This window comes from Tachyglossus aculeatus, chromosome 26, assembly GCF_015852505.1.
Source record: "Tachyglossus aculeatus isolate mTacAcu1 chromosome 26, mTacAcu1.pri, whole genome shotgun sequence".
Taxonomy (NCBI): Eukaryota; Metazoa; Chordata; class Mammalia; order Monotremata; family Tachyglossidae; genus Tachyglossus; species Tachyglossus aculeatus.
This window is the reverse complement of record NC_052091.1, coordinates 16,381,374-16,398,007: the sequence shown is the minus strand read 5'-3', so window position 1 is coordinate 16,398,007 and position 16,634 is coordinate 16,381,374. Positions and strand designations below refer to the sequence as shown.

The following is a 16,634-nucleotide window of genomic DNA, read 5'->3' as shown; positions in this document are numbered from 1 at the left end:
TCCATTTCTGGAGGTGATTTTTATCTCAAGTTACCCCTCTCCCTCTACCTCTTTTTTTTTTTAACAGTATTCATTAAATGCTTACTGTGTGCCAGGGGCACTGTTCTAAGCGCTGGAGTAGATACAAGCTAATCAGGTTTGATACAGTCCATGTCAGTCTTTATCCCCATTTTGCAGATGAGGGAACTGAGGCCCAGAGAAGTTAAATGACTTGCCCAAGGTCACACAGCAGACAAGTGGCAGAGCCAGGATTAGAACCCAGGTTCTTTAGACTCCCAGGCCCATCGTCTCCCCACTAAGCCGTGCTGCTTCTCATCCATCAATCAGTCAGTCGTACTAGATGCTTAATGCATGCAGAGCACTGTTCTAAGCGCTTGGGCGACTACAACACAGTGTAACAGACACAGTCCATGGCTACCTCTTCTTCTTAATATTATTACTATTTTTGTTACTATATTTATTCAGAGCTTATTTTGTGCCAAGCACTATCCTGAGCCCTGGGATAGATTTGAAAGAAGCCTTACTGCCTCATGTGGGGCAGGAACTGAGTATCTTGTATTTACCCTGCTTAGTACAGTGCTTGTCATTCATTCATTCATTCATTCATTCAATCGTATTTATTGAGCGCTTACTGTGTGCAGAGCACTGTACTAAGCGCTTGGGAAGTACAAGTTGTCACGTAGTAAGCGTATTCCCAATACAATCATGACTATCCTTCCCAATCCTCCTTTCAAGGCTCCGCCCACTCAACTATCCCAACATAATCCAGTGCGGGAATTGTCCAAATGCCCTTTCCTCATCTTTGTCCCTCCCTGTGGCCGTTTTTGGCCATCTTGTCAGACAGATCGGGCAAGGGCAGGGAAAGGAGAAGGAGGAGCTGGGGAAGAGGAGGAGGAGGAGGAGGAGGAAGAGGAAGAAAGGGTAGGGAGTGCTGGTCCTGTACCCTGGGAAAAGGGGAGGCCCTGGAAAAAAGGAAGTATAGGCGAGAACAGTAGGGAGAGTCTGGCAGGGAATGAGGTGGGACTGGGAATCGAGATAGACGGGGCGGCTGCTGTCGAAGCCTAGTCTCCCTCACAGCCTCCTCCAAACCTTCCTGAACCCTCCCATCCCCTCTGAGTAATTTCTCAGAAGACACAGGCGCATATGACTAGTCAGAGAGAGATTACAACCTATCCAGTCTTACCCCATCGAAGCTAACCATTGGAGGGCAAAGCCGAATTTTTCGTAAAGGAATTAAGAGTTTGGACTGGAGCAGATTGTGCTCCCAAATCATAATGATGAAAATAATAATAATAATGACAGAAAAATGGAAAAAGTGGACTAGGAAACAAATACCATCTGATAGAAAGTTTTAGTACTTATATTATTGTGATTGGCATACCCCCTGACCTCTATCTTTGCAGATAGTCAGACCCGGTTAAAGACAGTTAAGGCAGGAGACCTAGAAAGATGCTGTTGGAAGGTTTATTTCAGCTTGGTTAACATCTCAGATCCACAGGAATGCCCTCTGCAGGAAATTCATTTTCAGATGCTTTCATCTAGGTCAGGTTTCTCAAATCTTTGTAATGTCTTTCTTACCAATAGGAGTAAGAGTAAAATCTAGTGATAGTGCTGAAGCCATTTGCCTGGCTTCTAGGTTCTGTGTTCAGGGCACATTGCTGGGCTCAGAAGGGGAGCCCCTAAATTTGGGGATTAGCACTCAGGGAGCAAAGCCCCCAGGGACACAAATAAGACAGAACCGAGCATGCCGACCACCATCCCACGGGGTACCCAATGTTTCATCCATGACAGACCTGTGGAAAAAATTGTCAGCACTGACTTGAAAGTTATACAAAGGAAAAATCACCTGCAGCCCCTGGGTAGGTAGGGGTTAAAACCCTGCCCAAGATTATGGGGTTTGTTTGTTAAGTGTTTACTATGTGCCAAGCACTGGGGTAGTTACAAGATATTCAGGTGGGACAGAGTCCCTGTCCCGTAGAGGGCTCTCAAAGTCTAAGAGGGTGTCAGATTTAATCCCCAGTTGTCTGATTCATTCATTCAGTCGTATTTATTGAGCTCTTACTGTGTGCAGAGCACTGTACTAAGCGCTTGGGAAGTACACGTTGGCAACATGTCCCTACCGGTCTGATGAGAAACCTGAGGCCCAGAGAAGTTAAGTGACTTAAGGTAGACAGCAGGGGTGTGGGGGAGCTGGGATTAGAACCCGGGCCCGGGCTCTTTCCAGCAGGCCGCACTGCTTCCCAAGATAGTTTATGCTTCCACTATCTCTCGGCATCCACAGATGCTCCATGGTGAATCGCTCAGACCACACAGAGCGAGCAACACCCCGTCCCTTACCTTTCAGAACAACTCTCCTCGTGAGAGTTCCTCTGCCCGGAAGGATGTAACAAGTTGGGTGAGTTAATGCCGGGCTTCGTCTCTGCAGGCCGGGTGTACGCCGTCCTGTCCAAGAGAGAGGGCCGAGTGCTGCAAGAGGAGATGAAAGAAGGGACGGACATGTTCATCATCAAGGCGGTGCTGCCCGTGGCCGAGAGCTTCGGCTTTGCCGACGAGATCCGGAAGAGGACCAGCGGCCTGGCGAGCCCGCAGCTGGTGTTCAGCCACTGGGAGGTAAGGCTGGCGGGGTGGGTGGCGGCACCTGGGGGGCCCGCTGGACCCGGGGGACGGGGCGGAGGTTGAGGTTGGAATTTTGCTCTTCCATGAGCAGCGGAGTTGAGTGCGAGGCACTCTCCTTTAAAGAGCACGTTGCCGATGGAGCCCGCCATCTCCCGTGGCCCGCGACTGGACATGGCGATGGACGTGAGAAGCAGCGTGGCGTAGTGGATAGACCACGGGACTGGGAGTCCGAAGGTCATGAGTTCTAATGTTGGCTCCAGCACTTGTCTGCTGTGTGACTTGGGGCAAGTCACTTCACTTCTCTGGGCCTCAGTTCCCTTATCTGTAAAACGGGGATTGAGACTGAGATTGAGCCCCATGTGGGACAGGGACTGTGTCCAACCAGATTTGCTTGTATCCACCCCATTGATGATGATGATGATGATGATGATGGTATTTGTTAAGCACTTACTATGTGCAAAGCACTGTTCTAAGCCCTGGGGGGCATACAAGGTGATCAGGTCGTCCCACATGGGGCTCACAGTGCTTAGTACACTGCCTGGCACACAGTAACAAATACCACAACCGCAATTACTACAATTACCACAATTACTATTATTATTATGGTAGGAGACAGCCTGGGGGCACTTCCCCACTCTGGCCACTCACCAGTAGAGCACAGGCGGGGGTCTAATCTCAAATCCACCACTTGTCTGCTGTGTGATCTTGGGTGTGTCACTTCACTTTTTACTGGGCCTCACTTACCCTATCTGGAAAATGGGGATTGACTGTGAGCCCCATGTAGGATTCCTTCATTCATTCAATCGTATTTATTGAGCGCTTACTGTGTGCAGAGCACTGGACTAAGCGCTTGGGAAGTACAAGTTGGCAACATATAGAGACGGTCCCTACCCAACAGCGGGCTCACAGTCTAGGATGTGGACTGTGTCCAATCTGATTAGCTTGTATTTACCCCAGGGCTCAGTAAAGTGCCTGGTAGGGACTGTCTCTATATGTTCCCAACTTGTACTTCCCAAGTGCTTAGTACAGTGGTCTGCACACAGTAAGCGCTCAATAAATATGATTGATTGATAGTAAGCACTTAATAAATACCGTAAAAAAAGTGAAAATGAGGAGGACGGTTTCCGGGCTTGGATCCCACTGTTGCCTTAACCCTTGCTGAGGTTATTTCGGGCGGTCAGAAAAGCTGGCCATTCGGGGAGGCTGCTCTTTGGACTACACCTTGGTCACCCTGCGACGAGTCTGTTTCTGATCTAGGTCCTCCCTGGACAGGGTTTCACCGTCCACTGGCCTGGAGGCAGGAGGTTGGATTGGGTGATCCTTCAGAGGACCCTCCCAGCCGCGGGATTCTGGAAGCAAACCTCACCCTCCCAGTCGGGCCCCCGCAGACTCAGAAAATGTTTGCCAGGATGGGCATCCCCTAGCCCTCTCCATACCCTGCCCTCAGTTCACCCACTGGCTGGCAGACCGTGCCCACTTAGAGTCCACCAGCTTCCCCGCCAGCTCTGGTGGTCTCTGATCCTTACCCAATCCTGCCTGACTGCTCAGAGGGACACAGAGCATCCTAATCAGTCAATTAGTGGTATTTATTGATTGCTTATTGGGTACAGTGCGTAGTCAGCAGCAAGAGCCCGAGCTTGGGGGTCAGAGGATGTGGGTTCTAATCCCGGCTCTGCCTCTTGTCTGATGTGTGACCTCGGGCAAGTCACTTCTCTGTGCCTCAGTTACTTCGTCTTTAAAATGGAGAGTAAGACTGTGAGCCTCATGTGGGACAACTGATTACCTTGTATCTACCCCACCGCTTTGAACAGTGCTTGACATGTAGTAAGCACTTAACGAATACCATAATTGTTATTATTATTACTAAATACTGGGAGAGAGTGCACAGGTTGGAAGAAGACACAGTCCCATACTTGTGAGCAGGTGTGGGTGAACTCCACCCTCAAGGAGCTTACATTCCACAGAGGGAGACAGACATTAAAATAAATAAGCTAGGAGAAGGGGCAGAGTACAGGAATATGGACATAGGTGCTGTGGCGGTTGGGGAGGGGGTGAATCCTGTTGCTCAGTGAGGACGGGTGAAGACGAGGAAAAAGGGGAAGAGTTAAGGCCCCTTTAATCCCAGGGGAGATGGGAAGGAGCTAAAGGAGGAAGCAGATCTGAAGCAACATAGGGTCAAAATAATAAAGAACAAGAAAGTTCTCTGCATTGCAAGTGTTCGGGCGATAAAGATCACTTCGCAATTTCCTGACACCAAAGGAACTGACTGCCACTCATCTGTCGGGCTTAATTTGGAACTTGACCCGAAAGACCTTTGGACAGAAATCCTCAGAAAGACCAATTATAAGAACCCATTGGAGGAAGAAAGAATAAAGCAAATTTGTTCCAGTTTAAGGGCGTTTCTGTACTAGAGTCAAGACAGGGCCTGACAGAGTCTGAAGCCCACTTTCTAACAGACAGACGGCTGAGCCATCTTATAGTATCTTTTCTTTTTCATATAGTTTTTGTTAAGTGCTTACTGTGTTGCAGGCACTGTACTAAGCTCTGGGATAGATACAAGTTAATCAGTTTGGCACAGTCCCTGCCCCCCATGGAGCTCAGAATCTTAATCCCCATTTTGCAGGTGATGTAACTGAGGCATCGAGAAGTGAAGTGACCTACTCATGATCACCAAGCAGACAAGTCGGGGAGCCAGGATTAGAACCCAGGTCCTGCAACTGGGCCACGCTGCTTCTCAAACTGCGACTTCTCAAATTACGACTCCCATACAGGTGGTTTTGTGGTTTTCTGGCCTGGTGGAAAGAACACCTGGGTCCTAATCGTGGCTCCGCCTCTTGTCCGCTGGGCAAGTTGTTTAACTTCTCTGTGCCTCAGTTACCTCAGATGAAAAATGGGGATGAACACTGTGAGCCCTGTGTGATACAGGGACTCTGTCCCACCGATTATCTTGAATCTACCCCAGCGCTTAGTACAGTTCCTGGCACATAGTAAGCGCTTAACAAATACTATAAAAAATAAAAGACAGGACTACTTCAGTTTGACCAGTAAGAGCCACGTGGGCTTGAGAGTGTTTTCCAGTGAGCATCAGCTTTGCTACTGGAAGATGTGATTAGTCAGTTAATAACAATAATAATAATAATAATAATAATGGCATTTGTTAAGCGCTTACTATGTGCCAGGAACTGTACTAAGCGCTGTCACAGGACGAGCCCTGTCTCCATTTCCTTCAGGCATCCGGGATTCCCCCAAAGGCTCATTTTAGAACGAGAGGGCTTCGGGCCCCTTCACTCAGTGTTTCCAATTGACAGCCCATCGTCAGGCCAGTCTTTAGGGAAATTGAATATTCTCTGAAATGAATAAGCTCCTTAGAATATTCATTCATTCAGTGGTATTTATTGAGCACTTACTGTGTGCAGAGCACTGTACTAAGCGCTATCGACTCTCCAAGTCATTGCATCACCCTGTGGACTTCAGGGACAACCCAGCAGCGAGACCTCGAACAAGGCTGCCATCGGGCTCCCTTAGCCAATCAATCAGTGGTATTTATTGAGCATTTACTATGTACTAAACACTTGGTAGAGTACAGTACAGCAGGGGTAGCAGATATGCTCCGTGCCCATGACGAACTTACAGTCTAGAGAGGAAGACAGACATTAATGTGAATAAATAATTTATTATATAGAATTTAAAGATGTGTACACAAGGGCTGTGTGGTTGGGGGTGGGCCTAATTAGGGAAGGCCTCCTGGAGGAGATAATAATAATAATGATGGCGTTTGTTAAGTGCTTACTATGTGCAAAGCACTGTTCTAAGTGTTGGGGGGGATAGAAGGTGATCAGGTTGCCCCGTGTGGGGCTCACAGTCATCATCCCCATTTTACAGATGAGGTAACTGAGGCTCCGAGAAGTTAAGTGACTTACCCAAGGTCAAAAAGCAGACATGTGGCGGAGCGGGGATTCAAACCCATGACCTCTGACTCCAAAGCCCGGGCTCTTTCCACTGAAGGAGAAGAAAGTGGTGGTCTGGAGGGAGAGGGAGTTCCACGCCAAGGGGAGGTTGTGGGAAAGGAGTCGGCAGTGAGATAGGTAAGATTGGGGCAAAGTGAGTAAGCTGGCATTAAAGGAGCGGAGTGTCCGGACTGGGCTGTAGTAGACCCATGAGGTGAGGGAAGATGGGGCGAGTTGACTGAGTGCTTTAAAGCCAATGGTAAGGAGTTTCTGTTTAATGCTACGACAGATCAGAGTTGTTTTCTGGTGATTGTAATCCATCGTTCTTGGATTTCAGTGCTGTCTTTCCTCAGAAGAGCTCAGCAAGCACTATCAATCAATCAATCAATCGTATTTATTGAGCGCTTACTGTGTGCAGAGCACTGTACTAAGTGCTTGGGAAGTACAAGTTGGCAACATGTAGAGACAGTCCCTACCCAATGATGATGGTGCTTTTGTTGGCTCGGCGGGTATTCACTCAATTGTATTTATTGAGCACTTACTGTGCACAGAGCACTGTACTGAGCACTTGGGAATAATAGTAATGGCATTGATTGAGCGCTTACTATGTGCCAAGCACTGTTCTAAGCTCTGGGGAGGTTTCAAGGTGATCAGATTGTCCCACGTGGGGCTCACAGTCTTAATCCCCATTTTACAGGTGAGGTAACTGAGGCCCAGAGAAGTTAAGTGGCTTGCCCAGAGTCACACAGCCAACAAGTGGCGGAGCTGGGATTTGAACCCATGACCTCTGACTCCAAAGCCCGGGCTCTTTCCACTGAGCCGCGCTGAGTGAAATGTGTCTTCTTTGGGAAGGGAAGGGAGCCAGAGATGTTTCCGTAACACGATTTTTTCATCCTTCGTTGTGATACTTGACTCTCTCGCCTCCCGACTGCACTTAGGTCCATCAAAAGCATGAATGAAAATAACTCAGAGTAGCAATGGGTGGGAGGCTCATCAGCAAAGCCAAAAAAAGCGCTCAGCTCTAGACACAGCAGGAGAATTCATTCATTCATTCAATCGTATTTATTGAGCGCTTACTGTGTGCAGAGCACTGTACTAAGCGCTTGGGAAGTCCAAGTTGGCAACATAGAGAGACAGTCCTGTCCCCTTCCCCGCAACCTCCCCCAGCCCTCAGAGACTCCTCCCGTGTTTCGAAGCAGGGAATCAGTGTGGCCTAGTTGACAGAGCGTGGTATAGGGAGTCAGGATCCGGGTTCTAATCCTGACTCCCTGCTGTGTGACTTTGGGGGAGTGACTTCATTTCTCGGTGCCTCAGTTTCCTCATCTGTAGAATGGGGGTGAAAAATCTGTTCTCTCCCATTCTAGACTGAGCGCCCGTTGTGGGCAGGGATTGTCTCTGTTGCTGAATTGTGCTTTCCAAGCGCTTAGGACAGTGCTCAGCACACAGTAAGCACTTAGTAAATGCGATTGAATGAATGAATGAATGAATTGTATCCTACATGATGGCAGCATATCCTACCCCAGCACTTAGTACAGTGCTTGGCACATAGTAAGTGCTTAAGAAATACCACAATTATCATCATTATTATTGCCAGGGGGATCTCCCCCACCTGGCATCAGACCTGCCCTACCTCTTCTAGACTGTGAGCCCACTGTTGGGTAGGGACTGTCTCTATATGTTGCCAAACTTGTACTTCCCAAGCGCCTAGTACAGTGCTCTGCACACAGTAAGTACTCAATACGACTGAATGAATGGGCAGTTGGGTTTACAAAGGTATTTCGGCTGAACAAGCTCTCTCCTCAGGCCCCAGACAAAGATAAAAAGAACAGGCCTGCCAGCATTTTCCTCCAGACCCCACTCAGGGGGATTTCACCCTGAAAATGGTAGGGGGCTGGCGATTTTGGATTTTAGAGTAGTAGTGTTTGTTAAGCTCTTACTTACTTGCCATTCACTATACTAAGTGCTAGGGTCGCTACAAGGTCCTCGGGGCGGACACATTCCCCGTGCTCCATGGGGCCCACAATCTAAGTCAGAGGGTCCGCATTCATTCATTCAGTCGTATTTATTGAATGAATAAATCATTCGTATCCTAACCGCAATGGGCCAACCCACACATTTTGCTCCTCTGGCGCCAGCTTAACCGTTGTACCGCCATTTCACCAACTTGCCAACAACTTCTTGCCCACATCCCCACTCTGGCCTGGAATTCCTTTCCCCTCCATATACGTCAGACCACCGCTCTCCCCACCTTCAAAGCCTTATTAAGGTCCCATCTTCTTCAAGAGGCCCTGCCTGATTAAGCCCTCTTTCCCCCAAGTCCCTCTCCCCTCTGTGTCATCTACGCATTTGGATCCGTCGCCTCTGGGCACTTGGAATTCACCTCAAACTCAGACCCCCAGCGCTGGTCAGTTTGTTGTATCTATTGAGTGCTTACTGAGTGCAGGGCACTGTGCTAAGCACTGCTGTCCATAGTGGAAAGAGCCCGGGCTTGGGAGTCAGAGGTCATGGGTTCATATCCCGGCCCCGCCACTTGTCAGCTGGGTGGCTTTGGGCAAGTCACTTAACTTCTCTGGGCCTCAGTGACCTCATCTGGAAAATGGGGATTAAGGCTGTGAGGCCCCCGTGGGACAACCTGATCACCTTGTAACCTCTCCAGCGCTTAGAATAGTGCTTTGCACATAGTAAGCGCTTAATAAATGCCATCATTATTATTATTATTTATATTGACGTCTTTCTCCCCCAGTGGCATGTCAGCTCACTTTACCGTGGTATTTCATACTCTCCGATGTGCTCAGTATAATGCTGTGCGCACAGTAAGCGCTCAATAAATACCATTGATTTAATCACCATTTTCCAGATGAGGAAACTGAAGCACAGAGAAGTAAAATGACTTGCTCTCCATCACCTAGCAAACAAGTGACTGAGCCAGGATTAGAATCTGTTTCCTCTGACTCCCGGTATGTGCTCCTTCCACTTGGCTGCTCTATATCCCACCAAGTCGAAGCAGGTAAAATCCAGCGGGCCAGTTTCCCGCGGGAGCCCAGTTAGAGACTGAAAGAGGCATCAGCTCCTTCTTCTGTCCTAACTTAAAAGAGTTGATTATGAAAATCTCTCTCCTTTTCCAACAAAAATCAGCATGTGGAGACGACCACGTGCTCACAACTCAGGGAAACACCGACCAGCTCTGCTCATCAGTTGGAGAACCAACCTCGGTTATGAAGCTAATGTGTCTGATAGTGAATGGTCATAAATGAAAAAAAAAACCATATTTCACTTCTCCCTTTCTGCCCATAACTTTCAAAATTGTCTCTGTTATGTAGTTCACTCCTGGCACTCCTTTGGTGGGAGAGAGAGGGGCTCCCGTGAGAGAGAGAGGCTCTCTTGGGAAATATCCTTTCAACAGAAAATGCAGAGGATCTTGGAAATGCCGAACTTTATGCGGGAAGACGTAATGGCTAATAATCGACAGAAAGAACAGAAGAAAATCGAAGCTCTGAGATTCTGCATTGATTTTGTTTTTGTTTTCGTTTATAATCTGTGTCCCTAATTTATCTAGGCAAAGTAGGGGATTCATTTCCTGGTGAATCTCAGTGCAGCTCACCCTGCACACGAGAAGTAGACAATGGCTGTTCTCAGGCCAGCAGGGATTCACAGATTTCCCACAGACAGGGTAGTGAGAGAATCCAGTGAGTCGGATTGATCGCCAGAAAGGCTGTAGGGACAGCCCTGACAGTTAAACACCTCTCTGCTCACAGCAAGCTGCTTAGTACAGTGCTCTGCACACAGTAAGCGCTCAATAAATACGATTGAATGAATGAATGAATGTTACCGAAAAGGCTTCTCTTGTTTTTTTTTTTTTGTTTGGGTTGGTCCATCTTACCTCCTTCCCTTCCCCACAGCACCTGTATATATGTATATATGTTTGTACATATTTATTACTCTATTTATTTATTTTACTTGTACATATCTATTCTATTTCTTTTATTTTGTTAGTATGTTTGGTTTTGTTCTCTGTCTCCCCCTTTTAGCCTGTGAGCCCACTGTTGGGTAGGGACTGTCTCTTTATGTTGCCAACTTGTACTTCCCAAGCACTTAGTACAGTGCTCTGCACACAGTAAGCGCTCAATAAATACGATTGATTGATTGATTGATTGATTGATGGTATTTGTTAAGCGATACAAGCGCTGGGGTAGATGCAAGGTATTCAACTAGCTCAGTCCTTGTCCCACGTGGGGCTCTCAGTCAAGTCGGAGTTGAATCCTCATTTTACAGCTGAGGAAGCTGAGGACCAGAGAAGTTAAGGGACTCGATCAAGGTCACCCAGCAGGCAGGTGAGGAGCTGGGATTAGAACTCAGGTCTTTTGGCTCCCAGGCCTGTGCTTTTTCCACTCGGCCACACTGTTTTCATAATCTGTGCGCCGGTTGGCCACGCCATCCTGCCGTTTGTACTTCCTGGGGTAGGATCGAAGTGTGGCCGCTGCCGTGACTCTGAAGAGCCCCTCTCTTGAGTCAGATAGAGGTTGGTCCAGGAGCTGGAGGACCGGGGGAGAGGGCTCAAAATGGGTTTTATCAGTTTACCAGAAAGGCAAGCGGCCCTGGAGGGTCGGCAGGGGTTGAGGGGGGTGACTGTGGCCCCGCAGAGCCCAGTGTGGATGAGGGAGACACCCCGGGTCCTCCCCAGACTGGGCTGGAGACCGAGTCCTGCCAGCCCAAAGCCGCAGGAGCGCAGGCCGGCTTTCCTTGAGCTCACCCAAGAGCGGCCCCCCTGCGTCTGCCAAGTAGTTGGAGGTGCCTCTGGGCACTGATATAGCTTCAGGCAGGGCTGCTGGCACCCCCACCCACCTCATACATCAATCAATCAATCAATCGTATTTATTGAGCGCTTACTGTGTGCAGAGCACTGTACTAAGCGCATGGGAAGTACAAGTTGGCAACATCCAAATACAAGAGCACAAGTTGGCAACATCCGAATACCAGAGTCTTGAAAGCATTGAGAAGCAGCGTGGCTCAGCGGAAAGAGCACATGGAGTCAGAGGTCATGGGTTCAAATCTAAGCTCCACCACTTGTCAGCTGTGTGACTTTGGGCAAGTCACTTCACTTCTCTGGGCCTCAGTTACCTCATCTGTAAAATAGGGATTAAGGCTGTGAGCCCCCCGTGGGACAACCTGATCACCTTGTAACCCCCCCCCCCAGTGCTTAGAACAGTGCTTTGCACATAGTAAGCACTTAGTAAATGCCACCATTATTATTATTATTGAGGATGCCCACCCCCGAAGTCCCCAGGGAATCTCCCAATCCTTCACCCTACCATCTCTACACCAGCAATCAATCAGTCAATCAGTGGCATTTATTCAATGCTAACTATGTGCAGAGCACTCTACTCAGCTCTTATTATTATTATTAAGAATAATAATTATTATTGAGAAGCAGCGTGGCTCAGTGGAAAGCTTGGGGGGGTCAGAGTTCATGGGTTCTAATACCGGCTCCGCCACATGTCTGCTGTGTGACCTTGGGCAAGTCACTTAACTTCTCTGAACCTCAGTTCCCTGATCTGTAAAATGGGGATTAAGACTGTGAGCCCCAAGTGGGACAACCTGATCACCTTGGATCCCCCCCAGGGCTTAGAACAGTGCTTCACACATAGTAAGTGCTTAACAAATACCATCATTGTTATTGTTATTATTAATAATTATTATAATATCAATATTATTGTATCATTATATACCAATATATCTTATATTATATGCTATAATATATATTATTATATGATAGTATGCTATTAATATATAATGATTAATTATTATAATAATGATGCTATTTGTTAAGTGCTTACTTTGTGCCTGGCACTGTGCTAAGCGCTGGGGTGGATACAAGCATATCAGGTTGGACACAGTCCCCGTCCCTTATGGGGCTCAGAGTCTCAATCCCCATTTTCCAGATGAGGAAACTGAGGCCCAGAGAAGTCAAGTGACTTGCCCAAAGTCACACAGCAAGCAAGTGGCAGAGCCAAGATGAGAACCCAGGTCCTTCTGACTTCTAGGCTTGTGCCCTACCCATTAGGTCACGCTGCTTCTGTAATCCCGGCTCTACCACTTCTCTGTTGTGTAATCACGGGCAAGTCACCTCACTTTTCTGGGTCTCAGTTTCTTCATCTGTAAAATGGGAATGCAATCCCCGTTCTCCCTCCAGCTTAGACTTGCAAGCTCCATAAGCGGTAGCGACTGTGTCCGATGTAATTACCTTGATTCTACCCCAGCGCTTAGAACAGTTCTTGGCAACATAGTAAGTTCCTAACAAACACCACAATTATTACTTGGGAGTATACAATCAAAGTAGAAAGTACAGCTCCTGCCCTCCAGGAGTTTACAATCTAATGGCCTCCAAAATAACAGTAATGATAGTGGTAATAGTAATAATAATAATGTTGGCATTTGTTAAGTGCTTACTATATGCCAAGCACTGGTCTAAGCGCTGGGGTAGATACAAGGTAATTAGGTTGTCCCACGTGGGGCTCACAATCGTAATCCCCATTTTACAGATGAGGGAACTGAGGCCCAGAGAAGTGAAGTGACTTGACCAAAGTCACACAGCTAAGTGGCAGAGCGGGGATTTGAACCCACGACCTCTGACTCCAAAGCCCAGTCTCTTTCCACTGAGCCACGCTGCTTCCCCAGTGGTACTGTTAAGCACATACTATGTGCTACAGGGAAGCAGCGTGGCTCAGTGGAAAGAGCACGGGCTTTGGAGTCAGAGGTCATGGGTTCAAATCCTGGCTCCACCAAGTGTCAGCCACGTGACTTTGGGCAAGTCACTTAGCTTCTCTGTGTCTGTTACCTCATCTGTAAAATGGGGATTAAGACTGTGAGCCCCCCGTGGGACAACCTGATCACCTTGTAACCTCCCCAGTGCTTAGAACAGTGCTTTGCACATAGTAAGCACTTAATAAATGCCATCATCATCATTATTATTATTATGGGGAGGTGTGGCTAGAAGGGCTGAAAGAAAGAAGCCAAGGACATGGGCCCGCCTGCACATAGTAAGCGCTTAATAAATGCCATTATTATTATTACTGGGATAGATAACAGTTTTTAAAGATGGGATGCAGCCCCTGCCCGACAAGAGGCTTACAGTTTAAGGGAGAGGGAGGGAGAACAGGTATTTAACACCCATTTTACAGTTGTGGAAACTGAGGCCCAGAGAAGTGAAGGGACTTGTCCAAGGTCATACAGCAGCCAAGTAGCCAGGCATGAATAGCATCTGCTGAAAAAGAGTTTTCCTGTCTTCCCATCGTACTGTGTTGACTTTCTCCTCACGGGCCACTTCCCGACCCAGTCAGGTTCCAACTCAAGACCATCGTGACTCACTAAAAGCCAAGTAAATGTCACCAATCCAGTTGTCACACTGCTCCCCTCCTCTGCCAGTGAGTTTGTTTTAGAATAAAACAAATCCTGTTTGCTACCTAGTTCATATCTAGTCATTTTTGTGGATTTGTATTCTACCACACCGTATAATTTACAATCAATCAAGAGCTTTTGACATAAACTACTCTAAAAAACGTAGGAAATAAGATTACATACATTTTCCAAGTTAAAACCATTCAAGTCAGCAATCTCTTACAATTTCACTTTCTGAATAATATGCCTCTGAACAAGCATGGGAGAGAGGGTTGCTCGAAGAACTGCTGGGGGAGTTTATTTGAAAAATCAATGTACCCCTCGTGAGTCTTTGCTAATACAATCGGTTAGTCCATTTTCAGTCACATTGTCCATTTTTTTTAATGGTGTTTGTTAATCAATCAATCAATCAATCGTATTTATTGAGCGCTTACTGTGTGCAGAGCACTGTACTAAGCGCTTGGGAAGTACAAGTCGGCAACACAAGCCCTTACTATGTTCCAGGCACTGGGGCAAATACAAGCTAATCAGATTGGACATGGTCCATGACCTAAGTGGGGTGTACAGTCTTAATCCCCAATTTATAGATGAGCTAACTGAGGCACAGAGAAGTGAAGTGACTTGGCCAAGGTCACACAGCAGACTTGTGGCCGAACCAGGATTAGAACCCAGACCCTCAGACTCTCAGGCCCGTGCTCTTTCCACTACGCCACACTGGTTCCTTTTTTTTTTTTTATTAAGGAAACCCAGTTTTACCCTAGATCCTGGTTAGGGTGTTGTACTTTGTGTGGGTGAGGCATTGTCCTGGGCACCTTCTGCGTGTAGGATGCTGTGCCCTGGGGCAACCAAACCAAAGGGCAACACAACTCACAACAGTTTTCGAACTCTTAACTAAAAATAGACTCTTGAACCTGTAGTTTTCTAGAAATAGTCTGAAATCTCCCTCCTCCATGTGGGACTTGATGATCTTGTCTATCTACCCCAGTGCTTGATACGTGGTAAGCACTTAACAAATACCACGATTGTTATTACTGTTGTTATTATTATCATCAACCAACTGTTCATAAATCAAAAAGTGGGGTTCATCATTTAGCCTGTTTTTTTCTCTGTGAAGTAGGATGGAGTCCCCTCTTGTTCTCGGGTCCGATTTATGAACTAGCAAATCAGTGGACTAGTTGACATCAGATAGACTGTGAGCCCGTTGTTGGGTAGGGACCGTCTCTATATGTTGCCAACTTGTACTTCCCAAGTGCTTAGTACAGTGCTCTGCACACGGTAAGTGCTCAATAAATACAATTGAATGAATGAATAGATGGTCTTGTCGATCCACTCAGAAAGCTGTGCTAGCAGGGAGAAGCTATAATTTCCTGTCTTATGCTGTCCAGTCGTCTCCGACCCATAGCGATGCCTTGGACCCATCTCTCCCAGAACATCGTTCTGGTAGTGTATCCATAGAATTTTCTTGAAGTTTACTCCAAGTAAACTTGAGTCTCCACCATACACTGTCTCTGGTGCCGCTGCTGCCCAAGTTTTGGCTTGTGGCAGATTGCCTTCCACTCGCTAGCCACTTTCCAAGCTAGGAATGGAATGGGTAGGCCTCTGTTTGACCTCCCTATGGGCCACTGTCCTGTAAAGTCTACCAGGGCTGTTTCCCGGTCTTGATTCCAGATCCAGCCTGCAGCTCTCCAAGCGCTTCCTGGGCAGAGATTGGGCCGACCGACTCCGTTTCCCACTCCCAAGCACTCATCTCGCTGCTCTGTGTGTGCTGAGGGCTCATTAGATGCCATCAAGCAATTGAATGATTGAGATAGTAGTGCTTGCTGGGTCCTGCGATTACCTGAAAACACGGCCCAGTTACTCACAACCCCCGCGCACATCTGGGCAGTACGATCCCTTTACTGGAATCTTCTGACTCAGGCCTTGAGACCTGAGGATACATGCTCCTTTTCTGTCTCCAGATTCCATTCGGGGCCAAAGCGGAAGAGGCGGGGCCGGGAAGATATTGGAGAAAATTCCCCCCATTGGGAATTAGGACTGAGCAAGGAGGCTTGATTCTGTGGGCGCAGGGAGCCCGCTTTCCATATGGCGGAGGCGGGCTCCAGGGCCGGGGAGCCCCGGGTGAGGTCTTTAACGAAGCCAGCGAGCTCTGAAACGACTGCCGAGCTTGTTTCCGCCTCTCACCCGGCTGGCAGGCGATGAGTAATAGCGAACAGCATCCCGGCCGCCTTGGCACCCGGTCCGCTTACACTGGGGCCCCGCCGATCGGCTGCAGCTCCCGGTGGCCATCTGGCCTGCTAAGCCAGGCCTCCTGGCTTATTAGCACAGCAAATCCTGGGGGCCAGCCCAGACTCCTAACCACCTCTTAGGAACCTTGACCAGCTGCTTCGCCTGGCGTGCCCCACCAGCAGAGGATCCTGCAGGAGCGGAGGGCTCTCGGCCTTCCCTGGAATTCCTGGCCCTTCTCCCGTGTTCCTCAGCAAGCAGCCTGCATGGGCATCCTCCCGCCAGGCCACGGGTGCCAGTCCTGGATGCTCCTCCGCAAGCGGCAGTGTTGTTTGGGGGTACGTCCCTCCCCCAGGGGGCTGAATGGGCTGGTCTACCTATAATAATAATAATGATGGCATTTATTAAGCGCTTACTATGTGCAAAGCACTGTTCTAAGCTCTGGGGAGGTTA

At 48.1% G+C, this 16,634-nt stretch overlaps 1 protein-coding gene across 2 annotated transcripts in view; it reads left to right on the top strand.

Annotated features, from left to right (window-relative positions):
- Positions 1–16,634, top strand: part of EFL1 (elongation factor like GTPase 1) — a 229,045-nt gene that overhangs the window by 186,049 nt on the left and 26,362 nt on the right. For both annotated transcript variants that reach the window (XM_038767270.1, XM_038767271.1), the window contains exon 19: positions 2,426–2,610. In XM_038767270.1, the coding sequence (XP_038623198.1) occupies positions 2,426–2,610 (185 nt within the window). The remainder of the gene's footprint in view (positions 1–2,425; positions 2,611–16,634) is intronic.